The sequence below is a fragment of the Bos javanicus genome, chromosome 5, assembly GCF_032452875.1.
Source record: "Bos javanicus breed banteng chromosome 5, ARS-OSU_banteng_1.0, whole genome shotgun sequence".
NCBI classification, from domain to species: Eukaryota; Metazoa; Chordata; class Mammalia; order Artiodactyla; family Bovidae; genus Bos; species Bos javanicus.
The window spans coordinates 106,716,783-106,734,424 of record NC_083872.1 but is presented as its reverse complement, the minus strand read 5'-3'; the positions used below and the strand labels follow the sequence as shown (position 1 = coordinate 106,734,424).

The 17,642-nt window shown below is 52.6% G+C and overlaps 1 protein-coding gene across 4 annotated transcripts in view; it reads right to left on the bottom strand.

The window, feature by feature from the left end:
* Positions 1-17,642, bottom strand: part of CRACR2A (calcium release activated channel regulator 2A) — a 160,159-nt gene that overhangs the window by 17,924 nt on the left and 124,593 nt on the right. For all 4 annotated transcript variants that reach the window (XM_061418205.1, XM_061418206.1, XM_061418207.1 and 1 more), the window contains 4 exons: positions 15,323-15,641; positions 10,087-10,219; positions 3,935-4,016; positions 3,709-3,823 (listed from right to left, as the gene is read on the bottom strand). In XM_061418205.1, coding sequence (XP_061274189.1) covers positions 3,709-3,823; positions 3,935-4,016; positions 10,087-10,219; positions 15,323-15,641 — 649 coding nt within the window. The remainder of the gene's footprint in view (positions 1-3,708; positions 3,824-3,934; positions 4,017-10,086; positions 10,220-15,322; positions 15,642-17,642) is intronic.

The following is a 17,642-nucleotide window of genomic DNA, read 5'->3' as shown; positions in this document are numbered from 1 at the left end:
GGGAACTGCACTCCTCCCCAGCAGCTGTTCCCGCCCCAGGCAACCTCGTCCAGGAGCCAGGCTTTGCCGTGTATAATCTCAGCCCTTTTCTCTGGTACAGCTTTCAGGTTGAGGGGGGATGGGGTGCTGGGAACAGCTGGCCACCATTCACTTAACGATAAGGCTTCCGAACCCAAAGGCTGTTATTAAAGCTCCCGCTCCACCCTCCCTCCTCCGGGCGGGGGGTGCAGGCTGGCGGAGCGCCATGGAAGTTGGAGGTGCACCACCAACACCAATGCTGCTTGTGTTCAGTCCCTCTCCAATCCGAGTAGGTGTCAAGTTTTCATCCATCACCTGACGTCTCTGGTGGCTGGTTGCCAAGGCAGAACAACTTAGCTTTTCAAGAACCTTGAGATCAACTGCATTTCCAATGCCACCGTTCCACGTCCTCAACACATCCCCGCCACCTGACACAGCCTCTGGCACCTGCCCATGAAATCCAGGGCCACCAAATTGGGCCCTCCAGAGTGCCTGGGACATGCTGAGCACACGGGTCACGCCCCTCAAATTCTTGCTGAAGGAGCACAAACGTCTTTGAGAAGGATTTAGAATCTTGCTTCTCAAAGTGGGGTCCCTGGCCCAGCAGCACTGGCTCGTTAGAACTTGCTAGAAATGCAGAATCTGGGGCTCCAGCCCACACCTGCTGACCCAGGATCCGTATTTTAACCCTGTCTCCAGGAGACTATTTATGCACATTAGAGTTTGAGGAGCCACTGGTTTTGGCTGGAAACCATGGCGGCTGAGGATCAAAAGCACCTGGGGGACCTTTGCTGTTGTTTTTGTTCAGATTTCCAGGTTCTGGATCATTCTCTTTGGGAGAGAAGGCCCTGGTGTCTGTTTTGATTGAAAGCTCCGTAAGTAATCTTCACGTTCATTCAGGTTTGGAATCATCTTTTCAAGTTTACCTGTACCTTCTGCTCAAAGCTAAAGCAGGAGAATGCAAACCACAAATTACACAGAGAAGGCCCGTCCACACATGGGTAATTCTGAGTTAGCCACAGATGGATCTGCCATTTCAGCTTTGCTTCCATGGGGGGCTCTGTTGGGGTGCACGCAGGTGATGCTATCCAGCCCTACCCCGGGCAGGGACAGGCTAATCACACAGTGCTCCACCCAGCTTTGTGCAGAATGACTGAACTCAGCCTTCATGCTGCAACGATGTTGTTTGTCGTTCAGTCACTGAGTCGTGTCTGACTCTCTGCGACCCCATGGACTACAGCATGCCAGGCTCCTCTGTCCTTCACTATCTCCTGGAGTTTGCTCAGATTCATGTCCATTGAGTTGGTGATGCTATCTAACCATCTCATTGCCTGCTGCCTCCTTCTCCTTTTGTTGTCAATCTTTCCCAGCATCAGCCCCTCTGACATTTCTTTACCTCCACCACCACCTCCAAATTCAATCTGATGTGCCACTTCCTGGCTAAATCCCAGGCTCTCTGCAAAACAGGGGCCTTAGAAACCCCAGCTCCTACTAATGCAGAGAGCACACTTCTGTAAATTTCTCTCCAGCCATCCTTGCTAATTCCAGACTACCTGCATTGCCTCTTCCCAGAACTTGCTCTATAACTGCAAGGAATTGGTGCCAGGACCTCTGAGGGCACCAAAACCCATGGAGGCTCAAGTCCCTTACTTAAAAAGGTGTAGTACAGTCAGCCCCCTGCCTGGAATCTGAAAGTCCCACATCCTCTAGTTTGGTGTGCACAGAAACCCCACTGTGTGTTTATCAAAATTTTGATGTGGGGTACAATTAAACGTCTGTGGCTGGGGAAAGAACGGGTGACCTTGAAAAGGTCCTGACCTCAATTTCTTCATTTGAGAACCAGATGGCTATATTACATCTGTGGTTTTCAAAGGGAAACCATCTTGCCTAACAAAATCATAGTCAAGACTCCAATGCACAAAACTGAAAGACGGGAAATTCCCTGGCAGTCCAATGGTTCAGACTGAATTTCAAATGCAGGAGACACAGGTTCAATCCCTGTTCGAGGAACTAAGATCCTTCATGCTGTGTGGCATGGCCAAAAACTAAAATAAAAATAAATAAAGCAATCAAAAGAAAAAAATTTAACAATATAGAAGGACTTTGAGGTCGGGGGTAGAGGGTCCAGACTTGTGACCACCACCCTTCCCTGACCATCTCTGGCCATGGGAAAGGTCAGCCTGATTGCCGGGCTCCAGGGAGGAAAGTTTGAAAACCACCAGGATAGGTAAGCCCTAAAATCTCTCCTTTACCTCTGTGGGGAAGATAAAATCTGCTGATGCCATCAAAAATCAGGTTGTAAATCACAAATTTTAAAGAGGATGCACTTCCATATCACCCCACCATCTGCCCCTACCATCAGCTCTGTGTAGGGCCACTCGCTACATTTCAAAACATACATTTTCTCTATCGTGTTTTAGACACAATCAATTTGAAAAATAATTTGTATCAGGCAAACTTCTGAGAAACCCTGGAATCTCACTTCCATCCCTGTTCCTCATTTTCCTTGGTGACGCCAAAGCAGCGGAAGAACAGGAGAGAAAGCAGTGCCCCATCCAAGTCCAAACTCCAAAAGGAACACATTTTGGGTTCGAGGCAGTACGGGTCTCAGGGCTGAGACATAACGAAATGAACAACGCCAGCATCCTGCCTGCACGGAGACACAGCATCCACACTTGTGTCCAACATCTGTTGAGCACAGAGGAGCCTCTGCCAAGCCCTGGTCACAAAGGCAAAGATTTGTGGAGGGTGGCAGCTCCTTCCTGAACAGCAGTGGACAGTCTGATGAGCAGGTTAGGAGCTGAGCAAGGCCTGTGGGCTTGAAGAGACGGTCGAGCATGAGCTCCGCAAAGAGAGGAAAACTGTCCCTTTAATCCGCTCCTGGAGCCCCCAGGCCCCAGAATAATGCCTGTTAGAGCTCAGAACAAATAAACAAAGCATGGGTCCTGCTGGTGAAAGGAGTGGGACCTCCTATTTGTCTGTATGTGAAAGGACTGGGGTGGGCAGGGCTGTAAAAGAAAACAAGTGACTAGGCACAAGCCCTTGGCCTTGGGACGTCTGCATTCAGGTGGCTGAGGACAGCTTGAGGTGGTCGGGAGCACCAAGGGCCCACAGAGCAGCATGTTGCAAGGACAACGCGGGAAAGCAGTCTTAGAGAGAATCCAGAATTCAAGGAGGAGTCCCATCTCTCGAGGGCCCTGCCCAGGGTGACTCGGGACAGCCTGGGACCCTCACATTGCAGATGAGCCTCCCTTTGTGTGAAGGGCTGTGATGAGACCACCAAACACTGAGCAGACCTGACGCCCCCTGGAGCTGGAAAAACGCAGGCGGTGGGAAGAGGCCCTGATGACTCTATTTAAACATCCTGGAAAATCGTGCACCCTCGACACTTGGCACTCCCTCCCCCACTCCTAATCCCACTTTTCACAGTCTCAAGGTCCGCAGTTCTGGCTTCATCTGTATTTTTCCTGGGTTCCTCTCCCAGCCCCGCCTCACAAGGGCAGAGTCTGATCACACCTCTCGGGTTCACCTATGGGTCCCCAGTAACCAGCCTGTTGCCGGGCACTTGGGTGAACGGACGCACGGACGCACGGACGCCTGAACCGGTTTGCTCTGGGAAAAGGTGGGGTCTGAGTCAGGTGTCCCGAGAGGGCCCAGGAGGAGGGCCCTCCCGGGAGGCCAGCCACTCACCTCCACGCTGCTCAGCCACTGCCGCACGTCCAGGAAGGACTGTCTGGCTGTGAGGTCGTACATGACCACGACGCCGTCCGCTTTTCGGAAGAACTGCTGGGTGATGCAGCGATACCTGCGCGAAGCTCCTGGTCAGGTGTGCAGCCTCCTCGGCCGCCAGACCCCGCCCCCGCGGGGAGAGGGCAGGCGGGGTTACCCCGGGGCCGGGGCGGGGGTGGCTCCTCACCTCTCCTGCCCCGCCGTGTCCCACAGCTGCACGGCCACCCGCGAGTCGTCCACTCGCACCGTCTTCACGCGGTAATCGATGCCTGTGGGTGGAGCCGAGCATCACGCCCAATCCAGAAGACGCGCCCCCACCCGTCAGCCCCAGGGACAGCCCTCCCCGCTACAGCTCCTGATCGGTGATGTGGGCATGGACTGAGCACTGGGCAACGAGCCCGGGGACCTGGGCTCTGGTCCTGTCTCAGCCACTGACCAGCTGTGGGACCTCGATCCAACCACTGAACCTCTCTGAACTGCAGGCCCCTCACCGCAGTGTCCCTCTTTAGGGATCAGATGAGCTCATATATGGAAAAGCAATCTACTAAGGGGAAAAATTATCATTCATGAATTGATTCCCTCATTGTCAAGATGAGGAGACAGAAAGACTGTCCTCAGATTCCTCCCTCCTCCCTTTCTCCTTTTCTTCTTTCCCCCTGAAATCCTTTTCAAAATTTCTATAATAAAATTCAGATATGCTTGGGGGGGTGGATCACATGTTCAGACTCCCATGAGTGATACAAAGATAGGTGAAGGGAGGGGGAAGCAGAAAGAGGGGAGCGCTTGACAGTGGCGGGGGCGGGGGTGGCTGGGGCAGAGAGAATAAGGGGCTGGGGAGGGAATCAGAGGCAACATTCCCCCTAGAGTTGGGTCCAGAGTTCCTAATCCCAGCCACCAGTGAAAGTGTTAGTCGCTCAGTTGTGTCTGACTCTCTGCGACCCGATGGACTATAGACCACCAGGCTCCTCTGTCTGTGGGATTCTCCAGGCAAGAATACTGGAGTGGATTGCCATTCCCTTCTCCAGGGGAATCTTCCGGATCCAAGGATCAAACCTCGATCTTCCGCATTGGCAGGCAGATTCTTAACCGTCTAAGCCACCAGGGAAGTCCCAGTCCCAGCCATCAAGCCCCTTGTAATCATCCTTCTGAGGCTGTGACCGCCCCCCGACCCCTGGAGTCATAGACCCCAGAGAGAGGCCATGGGGCAGGGAGACACACCATGTGCCCCACAGCAGACTTCAGACAGAGGACCTAAATGCAGGTTCTTTGATAACAAACATTCCTCTACTCCACATCCTGTAAGGGTATTCACAGATGTTCAACCAGTTAAAACACTTTTCCCTCTTAAGGCATCAGTTCTTGAAACCAGTGAGAAACCTCCTCCACCTTCAAAAAGGCCCAGCTTCTGGGGTCCTTACTCTGGAGGGCCCAGGGAGGAACAGTTAGCAGCAGCTGGCCAGAGAGAGACAGACAGATGGACAGGCAGATAAGAGGCAGGTGACAGAAAAGGGCATCCCTGCCACAATGTCCAGGCAAAGGGGCATGAGAGTCCAGGCAGGGCAGGAGAGATGGGAGGGTCGTCAGTTCCTAGGATGTCAGCAGGACCGCAGACACCCTGGGTTCCCAGAAGAGGGTCAGAAAGAGGGTGCCTGCATCTGGGTGAGGAACAGAGGGACGGGTCCCAAAGGTAGAAGGCTTGGCATTCCCAGTTCCCATGTGACAGCCCTCCCTCCTCATGGAGCTCCCCTGTGACATCCACGTGAGGGTTGCCATCTGCATACACACAGGCACCATACATGCGCATGCACACACCTCCATCCCCTCCCCACCATGGAAGGCTGAAGAAGCAGGACATCCTCTTTGCCTGGGCTGGTCAGCAGCCTCACCGAGTTGTAAACCCAGTTCTGAGACTCGTTCCCCTCTTCACAGCAGCACCCTGGGCATGGGGCACCCAGTAGCTTCATTTCACCCAGAGAGTCCAGGACTCAGTGCTCCCATCAGAACAGGTGGGAACCAGACCCAAGGGTATCTCCTTGGCTCAAGCGAACGGGCTTCCCCCACGGGTGCTCCGGGAGACAGAGTAGCTGCCTGCCATCTGATAACAGCTCAGGAGAAAGCCAACCACAGCCGATACCCCCGGGGCCTGGTCTGAAGGCCCTGAGGACCCAAGGATGAGCCCTGTGTTTGGTGGAAAGGTGATGGAGGGCCGGCTGGGTCCCTTGACCTCACCGATGACCACTCTGCTGGAGCTGGGGAGCTTGTCTTGTAGGGGGCACGTGGACCAGGAGCTTGGGGAGTCCCTGCTGGCCCACAGGGCACTCCTCCCTGCAGCCTCGCCTGCAGGCTGGGAAGAGGATGAACAAGCCCGAGGGGAGTGTGGGGCTGGGAGGACACGGGGCATCAGTGTACAGCAGAAAGGGCCTCACAGAAGGACATGGGACCAGAGGGGTTTCTGAGACCCCTGCACTGGTTCCAACGATCCAGGAGCCCAGACCCTGTGTTCCTGCCTCCGAGCAGCCATGTGACCTTGAGGACTTGATGTCACCCCACTTGGGGAACTTCACTTTCCCCGTCTGTAAGGTGAGGCATGATGGGGGTGTGGGGGAAGTTGGGTGTCCATGACCTTTACGTCCTGCTGCAGCATTCAGTGGACTCTCACAGGTGACCCCCAGACTGCAACCTAAGTGGTTCCTGAATGAGGGCTGGACCCTGGGGCCCCTCACCGTGGAGTGTATGTGTGGTAGGATGTGCAGGTCAGAGCTGGGTGATGGACCCCAGGAAGGGCGGCCTTCACCTTTCTAAGCAGTCAGTCTGAGCACACGGGCTTGGGAATGGGGAGAGCCAGCGATGTCATGGACACAAGCTCCCAGAATTTCTCTATGCAGATGAGGAGATGGATGGAAACTGACTGGTGCCCAGGAGAGGTCAAAGGGCATCCTGCCAGGGAAAGCTTTTGGAAGGAGCACCTTGGGGCACAGCCCATGGTTTACAGCAGGAGCCTGTGAACCAAGGTGAGGCCTCAGGGAGAGCCCTGGACTCAGAGTCCTGGGTTCAGAGCCTTTGCCTCCAACAGCCTCTCTTCTCCTTGACAACACGAGTTCCAGAATTCTACAGGAAGCATCATTTGACATTTCCAGGCCACTCACAGGACCCACGCACCCGCTTTTGCAGGGACATATGGTGGGGGAGGCAGGGCACCCCAAGACACACGGCTGCATCGTGGAACCCAGATCCTGCACAAGCCGACGGGCAAGGACAAGTCATGTGCTCACGAGGGGCTGGGCGATCAGGAAGTCTCTTCGGGGAAGGAGGAGGGCTTGCGAGCACTGCCGTGTCCCTGTAGGTCTGTGCTGAGGGTCCAGGGCTGTTGAGCCTATGGGACTCAGCCTGCTGGAGCCCCCGGAGCCCAGGACTCAATGCCTTGCCTGTATCTTTAATAGGAGCATCTTCCAGGCAGCTGGTGTGACATCGGCTCCCTGATGCATGTGCCAGGGACGCGGATTCCAGCTGATGCTCTGGGCTCCCCTTGCACAGTGAGAGGAAGGGTGTTCTAGATTTGGAAACTCTGATATTTTTCCCCATCCTAAATTGTCGGTGTTTCCATAATTGGCCTCCTGGAAAGTGCAAATTAGTCTGATATTCTCAGAGTTCTCCATCTTGGAGACACTGGTTGGAGGTGTGAGCAGACCCCGATTCTCTGATTCTTCCAACAGGAAGGGCAACATGCCCATGGCGTGGGGGCTGCCCTGGGGGGTGAAGCATCTCCCCTCTGCTCCCACAGGCTGATGCCCGAGGCGTGACCTCGGGGGTAGTTCTGCAGTCACCCCATGGAATGCTCCAGGGAGGGCCAGTCCAGCTCCATAGAAGTCACTCCCAGGGTCACCACACTCGGCACACAGGGTCACTCCCAGCTGTCCATCTCCAGCTGTACGCGGCAGGGTCTTCTGGGTGTCTTCCTGTCAAAGAGTCCCGATTCTTCCCTTTGGGAGGCTCTGAGTCTCCAGGTGAAATGGGGTAGAAGTGGGGCAAGAGGGGCCCCCAGATTTGGAATCTGCAAAGGCTCAGCCATAAGAACGGGGTGCCTGCAGCCTGCAGGAGAGACCCATCCGTAGGAGTAAAATTGGAAAGAAGGGCCCATTTAGGTTATCCTGGAGGAGACCTTGGAGTCTCCCAAAGCAGGTCTCTGGGGCAGGAAAGTTTATCTCGGAGGGCCAGCTTGTAAGACCACCAGGGGTCAAGGATGGTTTGGACAGGGTACTGGGCTTGGAAGCAATCTTGGGTGGCTTCGTTCAAATCTCTCATTTTTTTCAGGTGAGGAAAACTGGAGCGCAAAGAAGAAACACCTCCGGAGTCACATGGCTGGCCAGTGGCAGAGCTGGAGTAAAGGTCCAGGATTTCTGATGCCCCCCTGGACCTCAGCAGACTGCCCTGCCTATGCCACCCGCCTCCTGTGGCAGAAACTGGGTGCTGAGCACACAACTCCGTGTTGTTAGGGAGACCGTGGGCTGGAACAGCAAGGGTGCTGGGGGCGGGCAGTGGGAGCACCAGCCAGCTGATGAGAACGAGGACGGGCCTCTGGGCCTCTCTGGGCCTCAGGGTCCTGGTCCTGCGTTGGGCTGATAGCAGTGCTTGCCTTTTCAGGGTTGTTGGGAAGACAGATGGATATGGTAACTATTAGGTGGGGATGCAAATTGATGCAGGCACCGTAGAGAACAGGAAGGAGAGGACTTAAAAAGCTAAAACAGAACTATCATATGATCCGGCAATCCCACTCCTGGGCATATACCCTCAGAAAACCATGAGGCAAAAAGACCCACATACCCCAGTGCTCATCGCAGCACTATCTACAATAGCCAGGACGTGGAAGCAACCTAGATGTCCATCGACAGATGAATGGATAAAGAATATTCCCCACCATAAAAAGGAATGAAATTGGGTCATTCGTAGAGATGTGGATGGATCTGGAGTCAGTCATACAGAGTGAAGTAAGTCAGAAAGAGAAAAACAAATATCACATATTAATACATATATATAGAATCTAGAAAACAGGTACTGATGAACCTATTTTCGGGGCAGGAATAGAGAACAGACGTGTGGGCACAGAAAGGGAAGGGGAGGGTGGGATGAACTGGGAGAGTAGCCTTGACATACAGACATGACCGTGTGTAAAACAGATAGCTAGAGGGAAGCTGCTATGTAACACAGGGAGCTCAGCCTAGTGCTCCGTGATGACCCAGAGGTGGGATGGTGGGGGGTGGGAGGGAGGCTCAAGAGGAAGGGATGTACGTATATATACAGCTGATTCACTTTGTTGTACAGTGGAAGGTAATGCAACACTGTTCTTGCCTGGAAAATTCCATGGACAGAGAAGCCTGTTGGGCTACAGTCCATGGGGGTCACAAAGAGTCAGACGTGACTGGTCAGCTAACATTTTTCACTTCACTTTCTTATCAGCAAGGTTAAATGGCACATTGAAGACACTCCATGGATTCATTTATTTTTTTGGTGAGTGACTGAATTTGGGAGAAGCTAAAAGGTCGATATGCCCTTGGGTTCTACCACATATCCCAAGGCAAGGAGCAACTCTGGGAGAAGGGGCCAAGGCCTCTACCTAAATACAGATTTGTGCTCGGTCACTCAGTCGTGTCTGACTCTTCGAGATCCCCTGGACTGTAGCCTGCCAGGCTCCTCTGTCCATGGGAATTCCCAGGCAAGAACACTGGAATAGGTTGCCATTTCTTATTCCAGAGGGTCTTCCTGACCCAGAGATTGAACCCATGCATCTTCTGCATTGGTAGGTGGATTCTCTACCATGGAGCCACCCGGGAAGCCCACCTAAACACAGAATTACCCAGATAGTGATGGGAGCAGATAAAGACCTGATCAGCTAATAGCTGAGCTTAAAGAGCATCCACAACAGACTCCAGCTGTCACCAGCAGGCCTGGGATGTAGGATGGGGACACCTGACAGGTAAAAGAAGCCACCAGAGCACTGTCCTGTCCCCTGCCCATCTACACAAGTGCGTGCACACACACACACACACACACACACACACACACACACACAGAAAATGGGGAAGGCATGATCCAAGAGAGATGGGTTTAGAAAGGCAACCAAGGGCCAGCAGTCCATCTTTGCCAAGTTCAAGTCCCCTTCAGGCCGGGCGTAGGAAGCATTTATGGTTGCACCCTCGTCGAGCACTGGGCAGACATGGTCCTCACCTACCAGCCCAGCCCTTGGCCCTTCCCACAGGGCTCCAAGTCCCTCCCTGGGCCCCCTTCTCACAGCCACCCCTTTCCAGAGGTGGGCTGGGGTCCAGCCTCAGGTGGAAGACTCACCCACAGTGGCCGCCGAGCCTGGGGAGAACCTGCCATCACAGAACCGGCCCAGGAAAGACGTCTTCCCCACGGAGGAGTTGCCCACGAACACGATCTTGAAGAGCCGGTCTGGGGTGGATGGGAAGCCTTCCTCCTGCAGAAGGCAGATAGTTGGGTCAACCACTGGCATGGTCACCAGTCCCCACACTTGCCACCCCCACCCCTCACCCATCCCTGCAGCATCCAGAGAGACACCAGCAACCAGCAAGGGAGGCTGCTCGGCCTCGGATGCAGGAAGCTTCAGGTTCAGGGCACTGGGGCTCCTTCCAGCATCGGATGTGGGAAGAGAGACATGCCTTCCAGCACCAGTGATGCCCATGTGCTGGGCCACAGACCCTGTGCTGGGCTGGGTTTGTGGTGGAGGGAAGGAGGCCGTGTGTACAGAGTCACAGCATGATGCTCCAAGTGTCCAGGGAGCACGGTCAGGAAGTCAAGGGTCTTGGGGTGCAGGGGGCTTTGGGCTGGGCCTTAAGGAGGAGCTGGAGGTTTTCTGTGGGGGGTGATTAGGAAGGACAAGGTGGGGTGTTGGCGGGGAGATGGGGAGATAGAAAAAGAAGGCTTAGCTATATCTTGGGGGCAGAATGATCCCAGACGGGGGTCAGGCCTCTTATTTCTGCCCCATCACTGGAAACCTAGACTGGATGGAGGGTGAGCCTCCCTTCCTGCACACTACCCTGCCATCCCACCTCACCAGCTTCATCTAGGGGCCCCATCTGCCCTCGAAATAAAAGAAGAAAAAAGAAATCCACACTCATTAAAAAAAAAAAGCTTTAAAAATTAAAAGTGATACTCATTTTAAAAATTAGGAAACTTAGTAGAGAGGAAAATAATTATTCATCATTCATCCCACCACCCTGAAATGACCACTGTTTCTATTTTGATGGATTTCTTTCAGTTTTTTTTTTCTATATAGATGAAGCAATAGGTGATTCTTGAGAGCGATTTGAGATATTATATGTAATTTGTTTATATTATTATACATACATTTAAATTTATATGTAATTTTTTATTTTTAATATATTATTAAATTATGAATAGTTTTCTGAATTGCCAAAGTTTTTTGAAAGTGTGATTTTTAAAAATTATTTTAAATTAATGAATTTTTGTTTCGTCTGGGCTGGGTCTTCCTTGCTCTGTGGGCTTTTCTCTAGTTGTGGCAAGCGGGGGTTACTCTGTACTTGTGTTGCATGGGCTTCTCACTGCAGTGGCTTCTCTTGATGCAGAGCACGGGCTCCAAGGAGCACAGCTTTGGTGATGGCAGCACATGGCCTCAGCAGTTGCAGCTCCCAGGCTCTGGAGCACAGGCTCTAGTTATGGCCCACGGGCTTAGTTGTCCCATGGCATTTGGAATATTTCTGGACCAGGGATCAAACCCATGTTCCCTGCACTGGCAGGTGGATTCTTCCTTACTGAGCCACCAGGGAAGTCCTGAAAGTGTGACTTTTAACAGTGCTATAACATTCTGTTAAATTAATGTAGTTTAATTTATGACCAACAAAGGTCTGTCTAGTCGAAGCCATAATTTTTCCAGTAGTCATGTATGGATGTGAGAGTTGGACTATAAAGAAATCTGAGCACTGAAGAATTGATGCTTTTGAACTGTGGTGTTAGAGAAGACTCTTGAGAGTCCCTTGGACTGCAAGGAGATCCAACCAATTCATCCTAAAGATCAGTCCTAGGTGTTCTTTGGAAGGACTCATTTGAAACACCTGATGTTGGGAAAGATTGAAGGCAGGAGGAGAAGGGGATGACAGAGGATGGGATGGTTGGATGGCATCACCGACTCGATGGACATGAGTTTGAATAAACTCCAGGAGTTGGCGATGGACAGGGAGGGCTGGCCTGCTGCAGTCCATGGGGTCACAAAGAGTCGGACACGACTGAGTGACTGAACTAACTGAACTGAGGTGAATTTATGGCCTTATTGTTTTTATTCAATTGTGGCAAGACAATCTCCATCAGTAGTGTGGCAAATCCTGAGATGCCAGGCTATGGGCAGAACTTTCCAAAACACGGTCACACTGCCCCTTCTCTGCCCAGCAGGGGGAGGGACCTGGAGCTGGCCAGCGCGTTACTTTGCAATGCTCCAGCCAGTAGGAAATGGACTTGCTCCAGGACAAGGGGGATGGGGTGGGAAGCCAAGGGTCATGAAGTCCAGAGAGCCACCCGCATGCCCAAACCCTGCTCTCAGGCTCTGCCCGGTACTGCTGGCCGAGTGAGCAGGCTCTTTAGAATCCATTTAGAAGTGGATCTGGGGGAATTAGCTCTTCTCATGGACAAATACTGTAATGGAGCCGCAGCTGGTCTTAGCAGTTTCAGAGAAAAGCCATTAATAGCCTTTTGGGGAGAAATCAATTCCATGCCATACTTAGGAGGGAATTCAAGGTCAATTATAGGAATTTGAACTCATCTTTAAAAAAAGAGAAAAGAAACCCATGCTCAGAAACACTGTCCCAGCCCCATGTTCTTTATTCCTACACAAGCACCACTCTCTGCCAGCCTGGGGTCTCCACGTGTCATTTGTTTGAGATTAAAGCTCCGTGCAGCCACAGTGTCCCAGGCCCGTGACAACAAGGAACATGAAACCGAGGCTGGAAGGAGATGCTCCAGGCCACGGAGGTGGGGGCTGACCTTGCTCTGCGCTCTCCCCAGCCCCGCCCCCACCCTAGCAGAGCACTTATTTTCCAGACAGGATACCACCAACATGGTGATGGCTCAGCCGAGGCCACCTCATAGGGTGGCTCAGCAGGATCCATCTCACATGAGTGGCGAACCCTCCCAGGTCCACTATCAGCCCTTAACCTGGGGAACAATCCACCCGCCCACGACAATGAGACAACCAAATTGTGGGGCGAGGGCTTGAGAAACGATCTCCCACTAGCAAGTTAGGGGCTCTGTTCTCATTCTCGTCAAGGCCACTCTCTTTTTAAAGCTCTAAAAAAATAAATGTATTACAAACTAAGTTTTAAAACCAGGAAACTTAGTTGAGAGAAAAATAATAATTATTCGTCATTTATCCCACCACCCTGAAACGGCCACTATTCTTAAATTGATGCATTTCTTCCAGGCGTTTTTCTACATTCCCTTTTCACATTTGATGAATCAATATGTGTTTCTTGAGAGAGGTTGGACCTATTATATATAATTTATTTACACTACTATGTATAAATTTAAATTTATACATAATTTTATATTTTTCATATATTATTGTATGCATGTTCAGTTGTGTCCAACTCTTTGCAACCCCATGGACTATACCCCACCAGGCTCCTCCAACCATGGGATTCTCCAGGCAAGAATACTGGAGTGGGTTGCCATTTCCTTCTCCAGGGGATCTTCCCAACCCAAGAACCATATACTAATAGATTAAGAATAGTTTTCTGAGTCACTAAAGCTTTTTTGAAAATACGATTCTTAAATGCACCATAACATTCTATTAAATGACTATAGTCTAATTTGTGTCCTTGCTGCTGCTGCTGCTGCTAAGTCGCTTCAGTCGTGTCAGATTCTGTGAGACCCCAGAGACGGCAGCCCACCGGGCTCCCCCATCCCTGGGATTCTCCAGGCAAGAACACTGGACTGGGTTGCCATTCCCTTCTCCAATGCATGAGAGTGAAAAGTGAAAGTGAAGTTGCTCAGTAGTGTCCGACTCTAGAGACCCCATGGACTGCAGCCACCAGGCTCCTCTGTCCATGGGATTTTCCAGGCAAGAGTACTGGAGTGGGGTGCCATCACCTTTGTGTTGTTTTTTTCCATTGTTTGCTCTTATCCACTTATATTCTTCAATGAAATTTCTGTCTGACTTTAATTACTTCCTTAGGAACGGTCGCTAGAGGTAGAAATGCTGGTTACAGAGGTGGCCATTTAAAGTTCTTGATTCCTATCCTCAAACTACTTTCCAGAAAGCTGGTTCCAACTGAGGGCTCAGCGGCCTTGAAGGGGACCCTCTGCTGAGGCTGCTGTGTGACTTCCAGCGGATATATTTCCTCTTGGCAGCAGCTTCTGCCCCAGCTAAAGGGCAGCGCATGTGTGCAGCCCGCGGGCTGGGGGTGGTGGCGGGGAAGGCAGAGTGGCAGGTGAGGGACTGGGCTCCCATCACTGCAGGGGTGAGGGGTGCGGCCTCACGCTCTCTGCTCTACTTCCCCACACTCCCAAGGGGGCATCAGGTCTCTGACGCCCCTCACCGGACAACTGCGAGGATCACATGCCACCGCAGACTGGATGCTTCATCTCTTCCTTCACCCTGTCTCCCGTGCACCTCGTAACACTTCTTTCACCACCATCAGTGGGTATTTAAAGCCCCATTTTGTGCCCACTGCCAGCCAATGTGGCCTGTGCACTTTGGGGGATGTGGAAGGGCGTGTATGAGACAGGGCTCCGCCCACCAATCTCTCTGGGTCCCATGGCCCAGGGTCCTTTACAAGTAGGGGTTTGTAGGCATGAGTGTTAATCCAGGACCAAGAATGATAACTGAGGCCAAGAAGTTCCTGTGCAGGGCTGGGAGAGGGCTGTCTGGCACATAGGCCAATGCACCGCTGGACTGCTCAGCTCTGAAGGTTGCCATGAGGCACGTGAGCTGTTCTAGAGGGTCCAGTGGTGGGCACAGGGCTGAGGAGCTGATCCCATGGCCTGGGTCACAAACAGGGTGAGGGGTTTCATCAGTGATCCAGAGGACGGTCTGTGTGCCTCCTTCTCCCGAGAACTCAGCAGGTTGAGCTGGCAGGGGGCACAGCCGTGGGAGTGGGGTAGTGGAGGGTCACACTGGCGGGAGGAGCAGGAGGTGAGCTCATTAGGAGCTGAGAGGAGAGGGGTGTGGCACAGACCTCCCCAGCAGGGATGCGCCTGCAGGGAGCAGTCGCAGAAAGGACCAGAAGAGGGACCATGTTTAAAGTGCGTGCTATCTGATGTTCACAGCCCAGCAAAGGTTCCATCATAATCCATGAAGGCTTTTAAATCTGACTCAGAAAAGAGCACATCGGGTAGGAAGTGGGGCCAGCAATAGAAGTTGTCAGGAGAGCATCCCCAGGCCCCCAAGTCTTCATCATGACTCTCATAACCGAGGGGGATGGTGGTACCCAATGGACACAAACGTGGTCAGGCTTGCTGCATCTGACCCCCGAGCTGCCCTGGGCTCTTGGGCTACGATGAAGGGAGACGGCACAGGATGACCTACAAACCAGCATGGGAACATCCATACCTCAGACAGGGCTTCTTTTCCGACGGGCTGCCCTCGGGGAGATGTGGGTGTGAGCCCCAGAGGTCGGGCAGGTCCACTTTGTTCATTCACCCCCTGGCCGGAGGCCTCTTTTTCTTCCAAGCATTTGCTCAGTGGCTGCTGAAAGCCGCCCCCCAGCAGCTGGGGCAGCGGGTCCTCTTCGATGGAGATGATCCTGCGGAGTGGCTGGGTGAGTGGTCCTCCGGGCCCCGGCTCCTCTTCTGTAAGGGGGCACCCACTCAGGCCCAGGGAGCTTCTCCGCCTCTGGATGCCAAATACATCCTCCTCCTCCTCTGACTGGCTGTTTGCAGTGGGGGGGGGGAAGAGAGGGGACAATATCATACCATGTATATGCGTGGAGGCTGGGGGCTGCCCGACGGCTTCTGTGACAGACAGTTGAGGAAGCACATGCTTTGGGGGCAGAGAGGAGCTAGGAACGGGAAAAGCAGACCCCGCATTCTCTAGCTCATTCACTGAACGTCTTTACGATGAAGGTGGGATGAAGATGATGATAAAGGCGAAGGTGATGAAGGGGATGATAAAGCGATGAAGTTGGTAAAGGTGAAGATGACGGTGGCTCCAGGTGTTAAGCTAATGACACGCTCCTTGCTCTCAAGGAGCACTTGGCTCAGGAGTCTAGGGCCATCCCGACACACTCACCACACCGGTCCAGCTTGTGGCAGGTGCCGCGGAGGAAAAGGAAAGCTGTGAAGAAGGAGCGTAACAGATGCAGAAACAAAACCTCCTGGGTCAACCGTTGGCGGCCTTCGCCCAGGTCCGACACCAGCCCTTCTCAGCCGCACGTCCCCAAGTCAGACGCCAACTCTCCAGGCCGGTTTCCCTGCCCGGCTGCCCTGCCCACCTCCCTGATAAGCTGGTGCACAAACCCGACCCATTAGGGAAGCGGCCCTCAGGGAGGCAGGTGAGGGGGTCGCTGCTCTGGGGAGGGGGCCCCAGCACAGCAGGCATCCACTGGCTCGGGGCTGGCGAGGAAGCCAGGCAGGGCCCTCCACCCGCTTCTTCTCCCTTTCTCCTGAGAGTCTGGAGTGAGCGGCCTCGGATGGTCTGAGCATCCAGAAGCAGGAGAAGCAGGAGGTGGAGCACTCCGGTGCTGGACGTGGGGTCAGTGCGAGGGCTGTGTCCTCGAGGCTTGAGAGCAAAGGCCCCCCGGGGCCACTGTCAGCAAGTCAACCTGAGGACGGTTTTACGGGAAGGGACTTGAGCCCAAAGGTGAAACACACACACGAGGAGAAGAGAAAATGGAGCAGGAAGCAGTGGTGAGGCGACAGGGCCAAAGGACACAGAATATGCTGGACGGAGAAGCCCCTTCACTTTGCTCCCCGGCTTCTAGCATTTCTGGCTCCTAAGGACCAACAGCAGAAAGAAAAAGAAAAAAATGTGTGTATCACTGTTCTGAAGTGGGACGATTCTGAAAGAGAAATGGGGATGCAGCACTTGCTCACAGAAGTGCTGACTTAGTTTGGTCCCCTGGTATAAAACAAAGGATTTGTAGGAATTCAGGGATGCTTAGATTTACTGATCAAATCAGTTTTTCACAGAAACTGACTGTCACCTTTTCAACAAATTTCTCCTACATTCTAATGAGCCTACTAAGTGCTCACCCACTTCAGCACACAGTGTTCCTATCTGCTTTGTCTCTGCCTGCACACTCATGTACACGTGAGCATATGTGAGCAACATGCGTGCACGCACATGTATTCACCAACCCACACACACACTCACACACACACTCACTCACACATACTCTCTCTCTCTCACACACACACACATACACAGGCAGAGCATGGCTTTTTAAAGTCCCTGCAACCAGGAAAGAAATGGCCACTGAAATGATCCTAAAATGAAATGACCCTAAAATGAATTGTTTCTTGGCGAAAGCTTCTCCCTGGGGAATTTTCAAGCACTGTTACACTCTGGAGTATCATCAGTACAGCATGACTAAGTTCCTCTTTGCTTTTGCCATCAAACGCTATGTGTGAGCAGCGGAGAACAGGCACCTCTGCCAAAGTCTATGGGAATTCAGAGTTCTTGATATTGATTATTTGTCAATTAATGTCTGTTTCCTCCTCTCAACTATACGTTCCTTGAAAACAGAGATGGGGTCTATTTTTTTGACCCCTGTACCCCAGCACACAGCCTTGTGTCCTGCACACAGCAGGTACTCAATAACGGATATTAAGGGCAGGACTCATGCCTAATCGATCTTTGGAGGCTTCCTAGAACTCAAAGAATGTCTGGTATGCAGTAAGCAATCAGGCAGTGCTTGTTGAGAGCATATATT